Here is a 15,667-nt window from a genome sequence, read left to right on the forward strand (position 1 = left end):
GGGAAACCTCTGTAAGGCAATACATCTGTGGGATGTTTGGGAGTGGGTTTCCTACTGGAGATATGGGAAAGCCATTTTTGGTTTGGTTTGGAACCCCATACAAATTGGTACATATTGTCTGTGGTGCTGAATTTTAATAATCATTGTTACTGTACATTCACACTCCAAAGTAAAGACATAGAAAGCAACAGATTTATTCTTTAGCCAGCACAGCAGAGAGATCTTATCCGACTCATTGAATATAATTTATGACTCCTGGATGAATGGGCAGAAATGCTTCTGGACTCAACAGAGTTGAAGGTCAGACCATGAGCATATGAAAGAGAGTTCTCCTTCCATTTCTCTAATAACATTTCTGATATAAATGATAACCTTGATGTCACAATTTCTGCATTCTGAATGTCCTTTTAACCCTCCCTGAACAGAGAGGGACAGAGATGGAGTGTAAAACATCAGGGAGGAGGTCATGTTATATAGATTAGCCATGTGCTTTAAGGTTTCACAGATGACTTGCTTCTCAGAGCTCTTTTGAGCGTAACATAACAAACATAACATAACAAACATAAAAAACATAACATAACATAAACATAACATAACACATAACATAAAATAAACGTTCCTTCAGGGGGGTTGAAAATATAAAAAAATTACTGTGTTTATTTGGAACTTACAAGTTCAATGAGTTCAGTACAGCTGGAGAGCAGAGTGCACACACACTTCAGGAAATGTCTGTTTTCCCTCCCCCAGGTGTGTACCAGATGTCAGTGTCAGAAGCAGCTATCCCAGGAGAGGAAGTAGGAAGAGTGAAGGCCAAAGATCCTGACATTGGGGAAAATGGCTTGGTAGCCTACAGCATCATCGATGGAGATGGCATGGACATGTTTGAAATTACAACAGACTATGAGACTCAGGAAGGGGTAGTAAAGCTTAAGAAGGTGGGTAATACCCACTAATGTGCAGTGTTCTTTGTTGCTGACAGAATATTTGGTAATAATGGATTACCACCTAAGCTAAAATATTAGTAAATGCAAATTCACTTAATTTCTAAAGGTGTGATTAACTTTTAATATTCCATTTCCCCATTAGCTGAATTGGAATGGAAGAAAATAACCAAGAAGAGTTACATAAATACTGTACAGTGGATTAATTGCACAAACTAAATGAATTCATAATAAAAAGTCACGGTAAAATATGATGCCATCAGCTTCATTGTTAATGAAGTTTTGCCCACTGCTGATAAGTAGCAGACATTCACTGTTGCTTTATGTTCAGTCTGAACAGCCTCATGTCCAATAGTTTGGATTCCTCAGCTATGCATTGTCCACAACAGTGTTCTGAAGGAGTCACAGGCTATGCAAAAAGCAGCAGAGGGGATTTCATGTACAACCCATCAGTGCGAGCCTTGAAAGCGTTATTAAATTAATTTAGAATTCCAAATTATAAATCATAATTTATTCATTATTTAGGCATTATTATTTTACCCTTTGTATCTTCAAAGCTGTTTATCTCTCTTGGAGATAGTCAGAACTTAGAGGAGAAGGCCTGGGCAACTTAATTTCATAGTTAGCCCTGCCCTGTCCACAGGGGCAGTCCCTCAGAAAGACACCCAGAGGTCTCCTTTACTCAAAACTGTGCCCTGGTTCAATTCCTGTATCTGTTCTAGAGGTGGAAGTGGATTTTTTGTGTGTTTTAAAATGCAAAACACACAAGCTGTGCATGGTGGGGCATCACTCAGTTTGTGGTGTTAGCAGACTTTGGGAATTGTGGTTGGCACCTACAGGATGAATTCAAGGCCACCAGCACTGCAACTCTTATGCCAATGAAAGTGCAGGTGTGCTGTGACTTTGCTCAGGTTCCCAAAAGGACTTATCTCCATATTTTCCCCACTACTTAAATAATTTAACTTCTCTGTGTCCTTTCTCATGGGACGCCCAGTAGCAATTCAAACCACGCCCATGTAGGATCCCGCCAGCTGGGGATTCTGGCCTCTTGTGGGAGCCCCTTCCCTGTCCCTTGCCCTTTTGTGCCACCTGAAAGGCTTCACAAATAACAGGTTAATTTTCCCAGTACAGATGATTTCCTCAGTGATACAGCAAGAAAAGAGCAAGGCAAGGACTCTGTTGTGATACTTTGAGTGCCTTCCTATGCTGCTCCATGCATAGAGTGTAGCTCCTTCCATTTGAGTCTTTCTGTCCAAGCTTGTTGACAGATGCCCACATTTGTTTTATGTCACTGAATACAAGGGCACTGCTTGCTGCTTTTACACTCTGGATTTCCTAATTATGGAATGCATTGTCTTCTTGTTTCTCGCAGACCTTAGATTATGAAACCAAAAAGACCTACAGCCTGAAGGTGGAGGCAGCCAATGTCCACATTGACCCCAAGTTCATCAGCAATGGGCCGTTCAAGGACACGGTGACAGTGAAAATAGCAGTGGAAGATGCTGACGAGCCCCCCGTGTTTCTGAAGCCAGGTTACATTTTTGAAGTACAAGAAAATGCAGCATCTGGTACTGTGGTGGGGAAAGTACATGCCAAAGACCCTGATGCTGCCAACAGTGCTATAAGGTACACTGCATTCTTGCTGTTTGCTGCCAAGCATTAGCTTTTCGAATTGTTATGCAGGTTATTAAGGTAGTGTGAGGGAGCTACATACACCCAGAATATTAATAACTTTAACTCTCCAGCATTGGATTTATGCCTTGTTGCAGTTTCTCAAAGTCTATATTGTACCACAGCTGTGTCTAATTGAATTATACTTTAAGGCATCTTTGTTAACTCTATTCTAAATTATAATTTCCACAAATACCCTGTGCTGTTATTGCAATGTGTTTTTTTCCTGAAAACATAGAAATCTGAGCAGTAGATTAGAGATTGTGTTGTGTTGTTAATTGCTGAAGACAAGCACATACAGACACCTACTTTCTGCAGTTATGTTGGATTGTCTTGGAATCATGGAATGGTTTGGGTTGGAAGGGACCTTAAAGCTCGTCTCGTTCCACCCCCTGCCATGAGCAGGGACACCTTCCACTAGCCCAGGTTGCTCCAAGTCCTGTCCAACCTGACCTTGGACACTTCCAGGGATGGGGCAGCCACAGCTTCTCTGGGCAACCTGGACCAGGGCCTCCCCACCCTCACAGGGAAGAATTCTTATAACATTTTTTATTAGTTTATTTTCATTTGTCATGTTCTCAGTGTAAATTAAATTATAAAGCTCTCTTCAGTGGCTATACTTAACATTTCAAAGAATTGCAATGTGAAGATATGAAAGTCAGAGCTGTCTGAAGCTGTGCGAATGTGCAGATAGGGGACAATATTTAATAAATTGGTATGATCAATTAATATTCTGAGTAAAGAAAAGATCAGAAGACTTAAAAGATGGTCATGATTAATATGAAACAGAAGAAAACACAAATATCTCAGTAGATATTTTTATCATGTTTTATAATAGGAAAAAATAAAGAATATTTTAGGGCTTTAATACAGAGACTTCAAATCCAGCAATTTTCACTTATTACAAACATTCTGGTGTATTATTTTTCTAAATGTAGAAACCAACCAGGTGATGCTCCTTTTTTAAAGAACATGTATCATCCCTTTGACAATGATATTGAGGGCAACAAAAAGTGTACTACTTACAGTTATTCAGAAATAATAATTATATAGAAGAAATCTTGATATGCAAAACTGGTAAGTCCTTCTTTTCTCTAATTACTGATTTTCAATCTTCTTTAGATATTCAATTGATCGTCACACTGATCTTGAAAGATATTTTGTTATCAATGCAGAAGATGGCAATATCAAGACAATAAAAGCTTTGGATAGGGAAGAAATTGCTTGGCATAATATCTCTGTGTTTGCAGTTGAAGTCCGTAAGTATTGCACTGAGGTAGTTTATGATCAATGGTATAAATTCTGTACCCTTCCAGGTGTCTCGGTTTGATAAGCTGCAGTAAATCCCAATAGAAATACCTCCATCTATTGCATTTTTCCCTGGATGCAGGTGGGATTTTGTTTGTTTTGAGGGGTTTTCCTGCTTCTCATTTTGGTTTTGCTTTCTCCCATAGACAAACAACACCAGGAAGCCAAAGTCCCCGTGTCCATTAAGGTGGTTGATGTCAATGACAATGCCCCCAAGTTCGCAGCAGCCTATGAGGCCTTTGTGTGTGAGAATGCCCGGAGCAATCAGGTATGGGCTGCTCTCCTCCTTCTCTGCCCCCCTCCTTCCCTCTGCCCACCTCCATCCCTATCCACCTCCATCCCTACCCACCTCCTTCCCTCTGCTCTCCTCCTTCCCTCTGCCCACCCTTTCCGCACCCATCACTTTTCTCTGCCCACTGCCCTCCCTGCCCACACGGTTCTTTCTGCAGCATCAGCCCAGTTTTGTCCTGTCAGCTCCAACGAGTGGCAGTAAATGAACACTTGTTTTGAAATTTTGGCCAAAATGCCTGGAGCACACAGAAAGGCACTGCCCTGTGTTTTTGTTTGTGAGCTGCTCTCAATAGTCACACACTGCTTTGTGCATTAGGTATGATTGGTGTTGGCTGTGAGGATCCACCAGCAGCAGCAAAGCTGGTTTGCTGCAGCTTTCCCAGTTGTTGAGCCTGGTTTGGATGTTACAGAAATATTCAGAGAATCCCAGTGCAGTGCTTGTGGAGCTCAGCTGACAGATTTATTCCTGGCAATCTGTGAGGAAGAGGGGTTAGTATCATACAGGAACACGGCTCTACACATGGGCTGTGCCCCTGCAGTTCGTGTGGCAGTTTGAAAAGAACTCTCAGCTGCTGAGTTTTCTGCAGGATTTTATTTAGTCAGTTGTGTTATCATTAGCACATATTTGTATATAAGAATGCAGAAGGTGTATATTTTTACAGCCATAGTTCTGTGTTGGTTAAATTTAATAGCAAACAAAGATTGCCTGTTGTAGTTTGGCATCTACTCTGTGTTTGTAATCACATACATTTGTATCTGAGGGGGGTCTGCTATTTCAAAGTTCCTTATATTCAAGAGCTGTCTTGGAATGCTGTTGGTATGTGATGTACTCAGAGAAGAAGCTGTTTGTTTACAGAGTGCTTTTCTTTTGCAGCAATTTATTACAATTAGTGCTGATGACAAGGATGACTCGGCCAATGGACCAAGATTTATCTTCAGTTTACCACCTGAAATTATTCATAATCCAAATTTTACACTCAGAGACAACAGAGGTTTGTGTGAAGATTCCCTCTATACTAGAGTCTAAAGAAATGACAAAGCAAAACCAATGGCCAACCTAATGTCATGCAACAGCGTTGTCATTAACTGTCAGTGTCTGCTTCCCAGAGATTTAGGGGAGGAAGGCAAAAAACCACAGCTGAAGTGCAAGGATGTTCTTGGAACAGCATAATGCCTGTTAACTCATTTTTCTTTTCGTGAATGCATATTTTAAATTGCATAATAATACCCTACATGAAAAATCCACTTCCATTTTATCTACCGGGAAGAGGGTAAAAACCACTGCCAAACATTCTCTAAATGTAATTGGCAGATCTCCTTCATTTAGAGAAACCTGACTTGCTAACTGAAATTAGCTGAGACAGTAGAAATTCTTAGGTCTGTATTTGTTCACCTTACTCTACTTGCCAGTTTTTATAAATTATGGGTCCAAAGGACATGGACTAGATTCCCAATGGAATCAAATCACTGCCTTGTGCAGGAAATCCAGGTGGGGATTTCTGTTGTGGAAGACACCTGGATTGGGTGTATCTCAGGTATGGGTGTCCTGACCCCCTGATCAATTCGCTGTTCATGAAGCAGAGCAGAGCCTTGCACTCAGATTGACTGCAAGATGGAAGAAATCTGTAGGCAAAGACCTCAGGCATAGGTGAGTGTCAAAACTTAACTGATCATCTGACATAAAGCATCACTGACCCTGCCTTGCCAAGGCTGAGGGAGTCAGAGGAGGTGGGAAACAGAAAAAAACCACAGGTTCAGCCATTATACATATTTATTCTATTTATTTAATAATAATCAATATGATATTCTCATTCAATGTTCATTTTTAATTTCCCTGCACAGGGCAAAAATTGTTTCAGCTTCTAAGGAATTGGTTTTGATTAGCAAGCTTTAATGTCTGAAGGAAACTTAAGTGTTTTCTGAAAAGAAAAACTCTGTTGAGCTGGTTTAAATAACAAATCCAAGAGTACCAGAAGTACAAAAGGCAGCACAATCCACATACATGATTTCAGTACAAACTCTTGTGTTGTGGCACAGTTTATATCTCTATCCACATCTGAAGGGAGGGTAATTATCATCAGAGTTCCCAAACAAAATTTCTGTTATTCCTGACTGATCAAAGCAATCCTGTTGCCTGGTGCTTGACACTCGTACATACATAAGCAATTCATAAAGGAGCCAGGGCAGGGATATTTATTCTCTTTAAAGTAGTAAAACACAAGTTCTGAAAAATTCATGGATGTATTTTTAGGGAGAAGTAAATAAGAATGTGTTCTTTGCTTGAGACCCTGAGGCCAAGTGTCGCTTAAAAATATATTTTATGGTCACCACATCAAACTGAAAAAAGATTAGATTTTATAAGTGTAGATCAGAGTAGAGATGCTCTGATACAGCTGCAGGCAAGTGGTATTATGGTTCCTGACTCTAGCCAATTACATTAATCCTTCATTTCCATGTGTGGCAAATTCATTACTGACAAAATTAACCCAGATATAAATGTTTTGTAGTTGAAATTATCATTTCAGTTTAATGTAGTGTCTGTACCTGACAAACCAGGACAGTATTTAAGGATTGAATCTTCCCATATAATTTTGGTTTTGGGAAACTAATAGTATAACGAAATTCACCCATTCCAATCCTTTCTTTCCCTTATTTTGTACAATCCTCAGTGCAGTGATGTTGGTAACTTTACTACTTCTGTGTAGTTTCTTGTAAGTAAGTTATGGTAAAGAGCAAAGTTAAAAAAGTTAAAATTTTATGTGCTTCCACATAAAAAAAACTTCTCAGGGAGATTGTGTTACCATTTGCAAGTCAAATAATTTACATGATCATTCAAAGTTGGTTTTTTTCAGCTGTAAATCTGAGTATTCTATATACCATGTCACTGCTTTCAGAGGGAATTGGTAGTTTCAAAGAAAAATAGCTTTATTAACTGTGGAGAACAGTTAATGAAAACTCCAGTGTTTGGGCCTATTACTGAACTTTATAGTGAATACAGTCCTATAATTATCATTTAATAGAGTTTCTTTTTACCAGCTCCTGAAAGTAATCACACATTGCAGTAATCCGAAAAACATAATCACGTTCTATATCCTATTAACAGCCTACTGTGCTCCCAAGTCCTCAGCTGAGACTGTCTGCCATAGAAAACACGAGATAATGGCTCAGCACACGCTGGGATAAAACACTGAATTACTTTTGCACTGTTTCCTCATCATATGCCCCACAAATAAACAGCGCCGTGTTCGCTCCGTTCAGTTTTGTTCCCATTGAAGTCAGAGCTTCAAAAGAGCAGTGGAGGCTCGTGACGCTTCCCAGCACAGACACGGGTTTTTAGGAAATTCATTTCCTGCTTTTAATCCCACTGGGCCTAAACTGAGCTGTCCTTTGGTTGGGCTCACTCACCTCGTGTGGCAGCTGGCACTGCTGGAAGGTTGTGACCACCTCAAGACAGGGCTTTACAGAGCCTGGAATTAAATTTGTGAGCCCACTAAAATCAGGGACTTAAAATCCACTTTTTAAATATGAATGTACTCTCTGGCTTGCAATTTCTTTTAATCAAGACATTTTGAAACACATGAACAATATATTTACAGGATTTTGCCATGGATTATCCACAGGAATTGCTGCTGCCTGGGAATGGTTTTAAGCAGCTAGACCTCTGAAATTGTTTATTTTATTGCTGAATCAGCATTCACACTCTGATACAGGTAATAATGTTCACACTGCAGCCACCTCCATTCATCTAGAATCCTCCTAACACAATATAGATGTTAACAAACCCCCCAGAGCTGAGCTACATTTGCCTGTATGTAGAGGAACAATTGGAAAACCATCAATAAGGTCATCAGAGAAAAAGACAAAAACCAAAGGTCAGGGAGATAAGTGTAAAGATCAGCGTGGAGTAATTCAATTATAACTTCCAATTGTGAAGATTTTATGGACAGTACACGTAATCTTCACTTACAGCACCTTTGGATACTGGATATCCCAGGCAATAACAGCTGCGAAAATGAGAGCTTGTGTATATCTGGGAATGGTGATGAGGTGGCTGTTTTTTTCCCTCTGCCTTGTGCTGACCCCCACCGTGTTCATTAGGACTGTGAGTCAAGTCACTCCCATACGTGCTAAGTAATAGTTTTAAGATGGTATTGACATTTAACTTCTATTGGCTTAAAAAATGCCATTTTATCTGGATTATAGTTAGACTCCTGGGACTTGAAAATAATCAAAAAGTAAGGATGAGAATATTAGCTAAGATTATATGTTATCTTTTATCTAGGTAAAAGAGGGTTTTTTCCTCTTATGGGTATTATGTTTCTTCTAAATGTGAGAAGTGAACATAAACAGTAAAAAAAAAAGTTTAAAAAATTACTTTTTAGGCTTCATGTACAGTAGTCCTTTTTAAACTTTAGCCAGGATTGTTGATTGCATTTTTCTTTTTAAAAATTTATGTTAAACTAGAAATCACGTTAAATAGATAAAGCACCTGTTAGATCAAATTCAGCTTTTGTGTGATGTAATCAGTCTAATCTTTATGCAACGTGATGTATCCAGTCTGCACAATAACTGAATAATTTGCCATCTTTTTCTTATTTCTAACTGAGAATATTATTTAAGCTGCCAAAATGCAGGAAAAAATGAAATATATAATAAAAAATGCGTAACCAACAGACTAGATATGCTAACATATGGTACTGCCTGTGTTTCCTTCCACTTTGCCTTTGCAACCTCAAGGCAGCTGTAGTTCAGCCCACTATTAATGTTCACATTTTTTGCCACAAGAATAATCTGTCCTATTGTGATTTTTCATTTAATAGAACAGATCTTGGTTCTCATACTGAGGAAATGAATTATTAATCGCATTTTAGAGGACTCTGCAGAATAGTTTTATTCTGTATCAATATATAGTAGTTCAAATTAGTTGATAGATTAATAGATATTAGATCTTATATTTCTATTTATACATAATTCTTACAAGACCATAGAGTCCTAAAATAAGGCTCCTGATATAACCAAGGCGCTTTAAAAAGTTGTGCTACAAAGTTTACATGTTGCATGTAAACATTTAGGAGATTAGAAGGCCTCTGGAGGAAACAAAGGGCACCTCCAAAAGCCACAAGTGACAATCAATCAGATCTTTGTCAGCTTCTCTGTCCTCAGCAAGTGTGACCCTCAGGTAAAGGAGTTCACAAGCTGTTTTCTACTCAGTATTATTCTTGTGAGTCTTCAACACCAAAACCACCACAATTGTGTCATGCTCAGGTGCCCACCCGGGGCATCAGGAGTGGTAGGTCTGGTAGCAGGGGGGTAGATATGGGGGATGAATTAATTTGGTATGAGGCAAACGGATCCTACTTAAAAATACTCATCCTTTCTGGTGTGACCTGCGGAAGTTACTAGTGGGAGAGTCAGATAAGCAGTGCAAACATCCCTCTCCCAAAAATTGACCTGTGTCCACCAAATTTGGGGACATTTTCAGACCTTGCCCTACATCAGGGGCACTGCCTGTAAGGTTGGTTAATGTAAGATGGGAATACTTCTCTTTGGGTATAATTTATTCACAAGCTTCCATGGAAATAGCAGTGATCAGATCATTAGGACAGGTTTTATGATTTGCATTATTAAATTCTGGAATTTATGCTGACTCTTCAGCAGGAAAACAATTAATCTTCTGCAGTACCCTGAGGCAGCAGTAAAGTGGGTACCATCAGAGGTGAATAACCCTCCCGTAATAGATAAAAGGACTGACTTTTTTTTTTCTTTTCTTTATATAGTAAAAAATAAAGAGCATGGCAAACCCGAAAAGCTTGTGTGAAGTAAATCCTCAACCTAAACTAGTTTTTGAAGGTCTGAAAACCATGGATATGGTTGTTTCATTTACTTCAGGATGTTTACAATTGTTAGAAACTTTGGTTCAGTCTGAGTTGAGAAACAAGGAGCACAATAAAGAAGCCCCCTTTGTGTTTCCCAGGCTCTATCCAGCCTGGCTGGGAGTGGGAAGCACTGGCTGCCTCAGCCCAGGGTGTCATCTCACACACTTCCCTCTCCAAGGCTTTTACCTTTGACTCGTGCTGAGATGGTAGCTTGGTTTCTGTCCACTGCACCAGGAGACTCATGACAGGGCATGTCTCAGCAAGAGCAGGAATGGCATTAGAGAAATACTGCCAGGAGCTGGACTCAGTGATGCTGGTGGGTCCCTTCCAACTCAGGATATTCTGTAATTCTGTGATTTAACTCTTCCTCATCTCCACATAATCCGGAATGTGCCCAGACATACAGTATGTATGATCTGACTTCTGGCTTGGGGAGTTTGGGTGATAAACAGGTTCTGATAAAATACTGCTTTTGAAAGAGGTCAACACTGAGGCCCAAATCTCCCAATACACAGCAAATGCTGGCTTTTGCTTCTGCTTTTGTGGGAGTCTCATTAACACAGCCCATTTGGGTACAGATTTCTGTCGACCATGCCTGTAGGTGTGCCTCCAAGAACAATACATCAGGGACATTTGTTTTTTTCCACTCCAGTGAAAGCTTTAATTCTGGAAAGAGATTAAAACAGGCTCAAACAGCAACAGGAAGGCCCAGTCATTCTTATAGTTGAAGAAATATAGAGTTTATCAGAGAGTTAGTGGGGTACTCTCATGAGGTACTAACAGAGATTATCTGTGTTCCTTGTGTTGCCCTCATAATTGTACAAGAATTAAAACTGCGTGGTACTGTATGAATTAAATATAATAGTGTAATTACTCTTGGATCACTAGGAAGACGACACTTTGTATGGGTTTATTGTAGAAATAATACTAAAGCACTTGAAAATTGAGAGCCATTGTAGCAAGATATATTTTTTATTAATATTGACTAAGAGGATGACTTTGTGGAAAAAGTAACAATGACTCTCTCTTCTTTAAACAGATAACACAGCGAGCGTTCTCGTCAGGCGTGAAGGATTCAGTCGCCAAAAGCAGGATTTATACCTTCTCCCCATAGTGATCAGTGACGGGGGGCTGCCCCCCCTGAGCAGCACCAACACGCTGACCATCCGGGTGTGTGGCTGTGACAGCAGCGGCTCCCTCCTGTCCTGCAATGCCGAGGCCTTCGTGCTCAACGCGGGGCTCAGCACCGGCGCCCTCATCGCCATCCTGGCCTGCATCGTCATCCTGTTAGGTAAAACCAGGGCTGGCCTCAGTGCTCTGTCCTGCTGTTTGTGTTAAAAAGTTAACCTTGCCTTCAGTGCCAGGGTGGTTAAATGGATTGTAATTTCTTAGCTGTTATTTTTACAGGGGGTACTAATCTGCCTGCCTGTGAGGAGGTTTAGGGGCGAGCTAATCACAGCATTCCAGAGCCTGAAGGGAGCCTGCAAGAAAGATGGAGAGAGACTATTGACAAGGGCCTGGAGTGACAGGACAAGAGGGAACGACTTCAAACTGAGGGAGAGCAAGTTTAGATTCGATATTGGGAAGGAATTCTTGGCTGTGAGGGTGGGGAGGCCCTGGCACAGGTTGCCCAGAGAAGCTGTGGCTGCCCCTGGATCCCTGGAAGTGTCCAAGGCCAGGTTGGATGGGGCTTGGAGCAACCTGGGCTAGTGGGAGGTGTCCCTGTCCATGGCAGGGGGGTGGAACAAGATGAGCTTTCAAGTTTCTTCAACAACCCAGTCTATGATTCTTTAATAACTGCAATAGCAAACACCAGTGAATTTATCTTGGTGTGCTTGGAGAATGTCCTTTTGTGACCTAATATCAGTTAATCAGGCACACTGTTTAAAGGAGGTCATGACATAGAGTTTTAAGTTTTGTGATCTTCCCTGGATGACAAGTTCCTTATTGAGGTCAGTCAGGATTAATGGCTCCTCACACTCCATTCCCCTCACACTCTCTTGTGTTGAAGATAGATGAGTGGCTCAGAAGACTGGATTTTAAGAAAGTGCTGTGAAGTGTTTCCTGATGATTTGAAAATATTTATATAATTTTTTTTAATTTGCCCATAGTAATTGATAGTCTTTCTTTTCTTACATATTTTAAAGTTATTTTACAGAAATTTGAAGTGAGAACAACAAAGTGTGTTTGGAGGTGTTGCTTAAGAAAATTCCATTTTAATGGAAATGACTTGTGGAGTTGAGATTGTGCATATAGGAGAAAGTAAAGATTCATGCTTCCTTTCTCGCAGGTATTCCTGTGATGGGGTTACTCAAAGGCAGTGCCACAGTGTTCCTGCAGCACTAGGGGCCCACAAATGCTTTCCCTGAATTAGTCTTGCAGTAATGAGCAATTAGTAAGAGCAGTGGCACACGGCCCAAACAGGAAGCCTCAGATCAGTATGTTCAGTTCTGTGTACAAACATCTCTGCTGTTACCTAGCAAGGTGTGCTAAAAATGCAGATGTAGGCAACCATCCATGACGAACAAAAGCCGAGGATTCAGTGAGGGCAACAATCTATTGATAAAGGAGCTGCTGTTTGAGAGTCCTGGCTAACTTCCTGCTTTTTTTTCTCTAGTCATTGTAGTGTTGTTTGTAACACTGAAAAGGCAGAAAAAAGAACCTCTGATCGTTTTTGAAGAAGAAGACGTGCGAGAGAACATTATCACCTACGATGATGAGGGTGGAGGTGAGGAGGACACGGAAGCCTTTGACATTGCCACGCTGCAGAACCCCGATGGCATCAATGGGTTCATCCCTCGCAAGGACATCAAACCCGAGTACCAGTACCTGCCCAGGCCGGGCCTCCGGCCGGCTCCCAACAGCGTGGACGTTGATGATTTCATCAACACGAGGATACAGGAGGCTGACAACGACCCCACTGCTCCTCCCTATGACTCCATCCAGATCTATGGCTATGAGGGCAGAGGCTCAGTGGCTGGGTCACTCAGCTCCTTAGAGTCAGCAACCACAGATTCTGATTTGGACTACGACTATCTACAAAACTGGGGACCTCGATTTAAGAAACTTGCAGACTTATATGGCTCCAAAGACACTTTCAATGATGATTCTTAACAATAAAGTTTAAGATTTGGCCTTAAGAACTGTGTCCGATGTTCTGAAGAATCCAGAAGAAATGTTAGCAGGTATTTTTTTAAAAATCAAGAAAATCTCATTTAAACATTTAAGTTTGACAGAGAGGATTCCTTTGATAGAAAAGGACTTAAAAGTGGTAAATACTGTGAAGTACCTTTTCCTACAAAAGGCAAATCTAGAAGTTGGCTGCCAGCTTCACTGAAGGAAAATACCCACTTTAGAAATACAAAATATTTAAATGAAGGAAAATGCTAAAAGTGAACCTACAAACAAGGGAAATCTTTTATGTATTACGAACACCTAAATCTTTTACATCAAAGAAGCTTCCACAATTAGAAAAGATAACAGTTCTGAGCTGTAATTTCGCCTTAAACTACGGACACTCTATATGGTAGTGCATTTTTAAACTTGAAATATATAATATTCAGCCAGCTTAAACCCATATGATGTATGTACAGTACAATGTACAATTATTATGTCTCTTGAACATCAAACTTGTTACTGCTGATTCTTGTAAATCTTTTTGCTTATACTTTCATCTTGAACTAATACGTGCCAGATATAAAAACTCTGTCTTGTTGCAGTGGGAGGAGCCCTATTTCTATGTCATTTTTAATGTATCTATTTGTACAATTTTAAAATTCTTATTTTAGTATACATACAAATATCAGTATTCTGACATGTAAGAAATGTTACGGCGTCACACTTATATTTTATGAACATTGTACTGTTGCTTTAATATGTGCTTCAATATAAGAAGCAGACTTTGAAATAAACTGATTCTTTTTTAATTCTTGTTCTGGTTATTAAGCATATAAGGAAAAACATAGTGTTTCTAATGTCCCATTTATAGTTCTGACTAATTTACTACAATTGTGACCTTTTAATAGCCTTATTTATTATGTGTTTGTAGTTGGTTTGTTGCCTTGTTAAGTGATTATTTAAAAATCAAGTACATTTTACAAATGTTTTTTAGATTAAAAAAATGTAATGTCTGGTGAACATTTTGTACCCTCTCTATCTCCAGCTTGTGGCTGCTCCCAGAACACAGTAAGAATAGTCATAGAAGACTACTGTGTTTTCTGGATTAAATTAAGTATAATACTTTTCAATATTCCCCATGTAATATGCCTTTATCTTATATCTTAGGAATTCCAGAGGTCTCAGAAGTGACTTTGTAGGTGGACAGGAGTGCTCTGTACTTACAGTGTACTCCAGGTCTGTGAGCTCCCCTTCTGCGGGTTCTAGAGACTTAAACCTGACCCACTTTAGCTGTAAGTTCCCTAAAGACTGTTCTACCTGACAATTACCTTACCCAAGTAGTAATTAAGATTCCAGCGCTTACTTTTTTTCTTTTGATTTTTTTTCTTTGGGTTTTTTTTTTTTTTTTTATCAGTAGCATCTGCGGATAGGAACACATTTACCTTGTGACCACAGAAGTGCAGAAACACAGAGAGCTTTGGGAATTGGGCTTTGTAATGAATGTTTTTAATCGAAAAAGTGATCTATAACTTTTTTTTTATTAGTTCAGAAGGAGCAAGGGATTGGAATATGTTCTGTGCATCAACCTTTTCTGCATCTGTGTACTGCTGTGCTTTTGCTGAATTTAATACAGTTGGCTGTTTAGGGTCAGAGATCAGCAGCTGCAATATGGGAAGAGGCAATAAATAGAATTGATATACATTTTCCTACTCTTCATATTACACACCCTGTCCTTCATTTGCAGTCAGGTACCAAACTGCTTAGTCTGAGAGGAAATCTGATTTGTTGGTGTATCACTTTTCTGAAGACCCCCATTTATGTAGTTAGATTAAAATTTAACTCCTTAAAATTATGAATGGTGTTTCAGCTCTATATCCATAACATATTCTCTTGACCCATTATATCCCCATGTTTTATAAGGCAGGGTTTGCTAAATCAGCAGATTTGCTCTACAATGTTTATTGTAATATTTCACTTTTTTATAGCTGTATGCATTCTATATAATTCTATAGTTTATTATTAACTTGGTTCAAATTTCTTTGGTTGTTGTTTTTTTCTCTGTTTATAATCCAAAGAATATTTTGCTAGATTTGCACATTTCTCCATTATAAATTTAAATAAACATTAAAAAAAAGAAATTAGTATCAATTTACAAATTAATAAATTGAAATAAACTAAAAAATAAGTAATTTGTAGGACTCCATCCTCATTGATGCTATCTGGGTTTATTTCACTTTTGAGTAAGTTTTAGAATTAATAACTGCATTTTTTACACTTTTATGTTTAATTTTTAAGAAGGACATTGTCAACTACATTTTTTTAAATAGTTTTAAATGCTTTGAGTTTTAGTCTCTACTGTTTGTAGCACTCTCGTAGATGCTTGGAAATAAATTTTCTTTCCCTGCTGGTTTTGTCCTTTTTCATTTGATTATTTTTCCCCCTTCCCAGTGAACATGCAATCAC

At 39.3% G+C, this 15,667-nt stretch overlaps 1 protein-coding gene across 2 annotated transcripts in view; it reads left to right on the forward strand.

Annotated features, from left to right (window-relative positions):
- CDH11 (cadherin 11) overlaps positions 1-14,013 on the forward strand; it is an 82,147-nt gene extending 68,134 nt beyond the window's left edge. For both annotated transcript variants that reach the window (XM_051805776.1, XM_051805778.1), the window contains exons 7-13: positions 748-935; positions 2,314-2,567; positions 3,735-3,871; positions 4,067-4,188; positions 5,086-5,203; positions 11,127-11,378; positions 12,705-14,013. In XM_051805776.1, coding sequence (XP_051661736.1) covers positions 748-935; positions 2,314-2,567; positions 3,735-3,871; positions 4,067-4,188; positions 5,086-5,203; positions 11,127-11,378; positions 12,705-13,201 — 1,568 coding nt within the window. In that variant the 3' untranslated portion in view covers positions 13,202-14,013. The remainder of the gene's footprint in view (positions 1-747; positions 936-2,313; positions 2,568-3,734; positions 3,872-4,066; positions 4,189-5,085; positions 5,204-11,126; positions 11,379-12,704) is intronic.
- Positions 14,014-15,667: the final 1,654 nt, after the last annotated feature.

Source organism: Manacus candei, unplaced genomic scaffold (assembly GCF_025592945.1).
Source record: "Manacus candei isolate 608988 ecotype Guabito, Panama unplaced genomic scaffold, ASM2559294v1 h1tg000065l, whole genome shotgun sequence".
In the NCBI taxonomy this organism is placed as follows: domain Eukaryota; kingdom Metazoa; phylum Chordata; class Aves; order Passeriformes; family Pipridae; genus Manacus; species Manacus candei.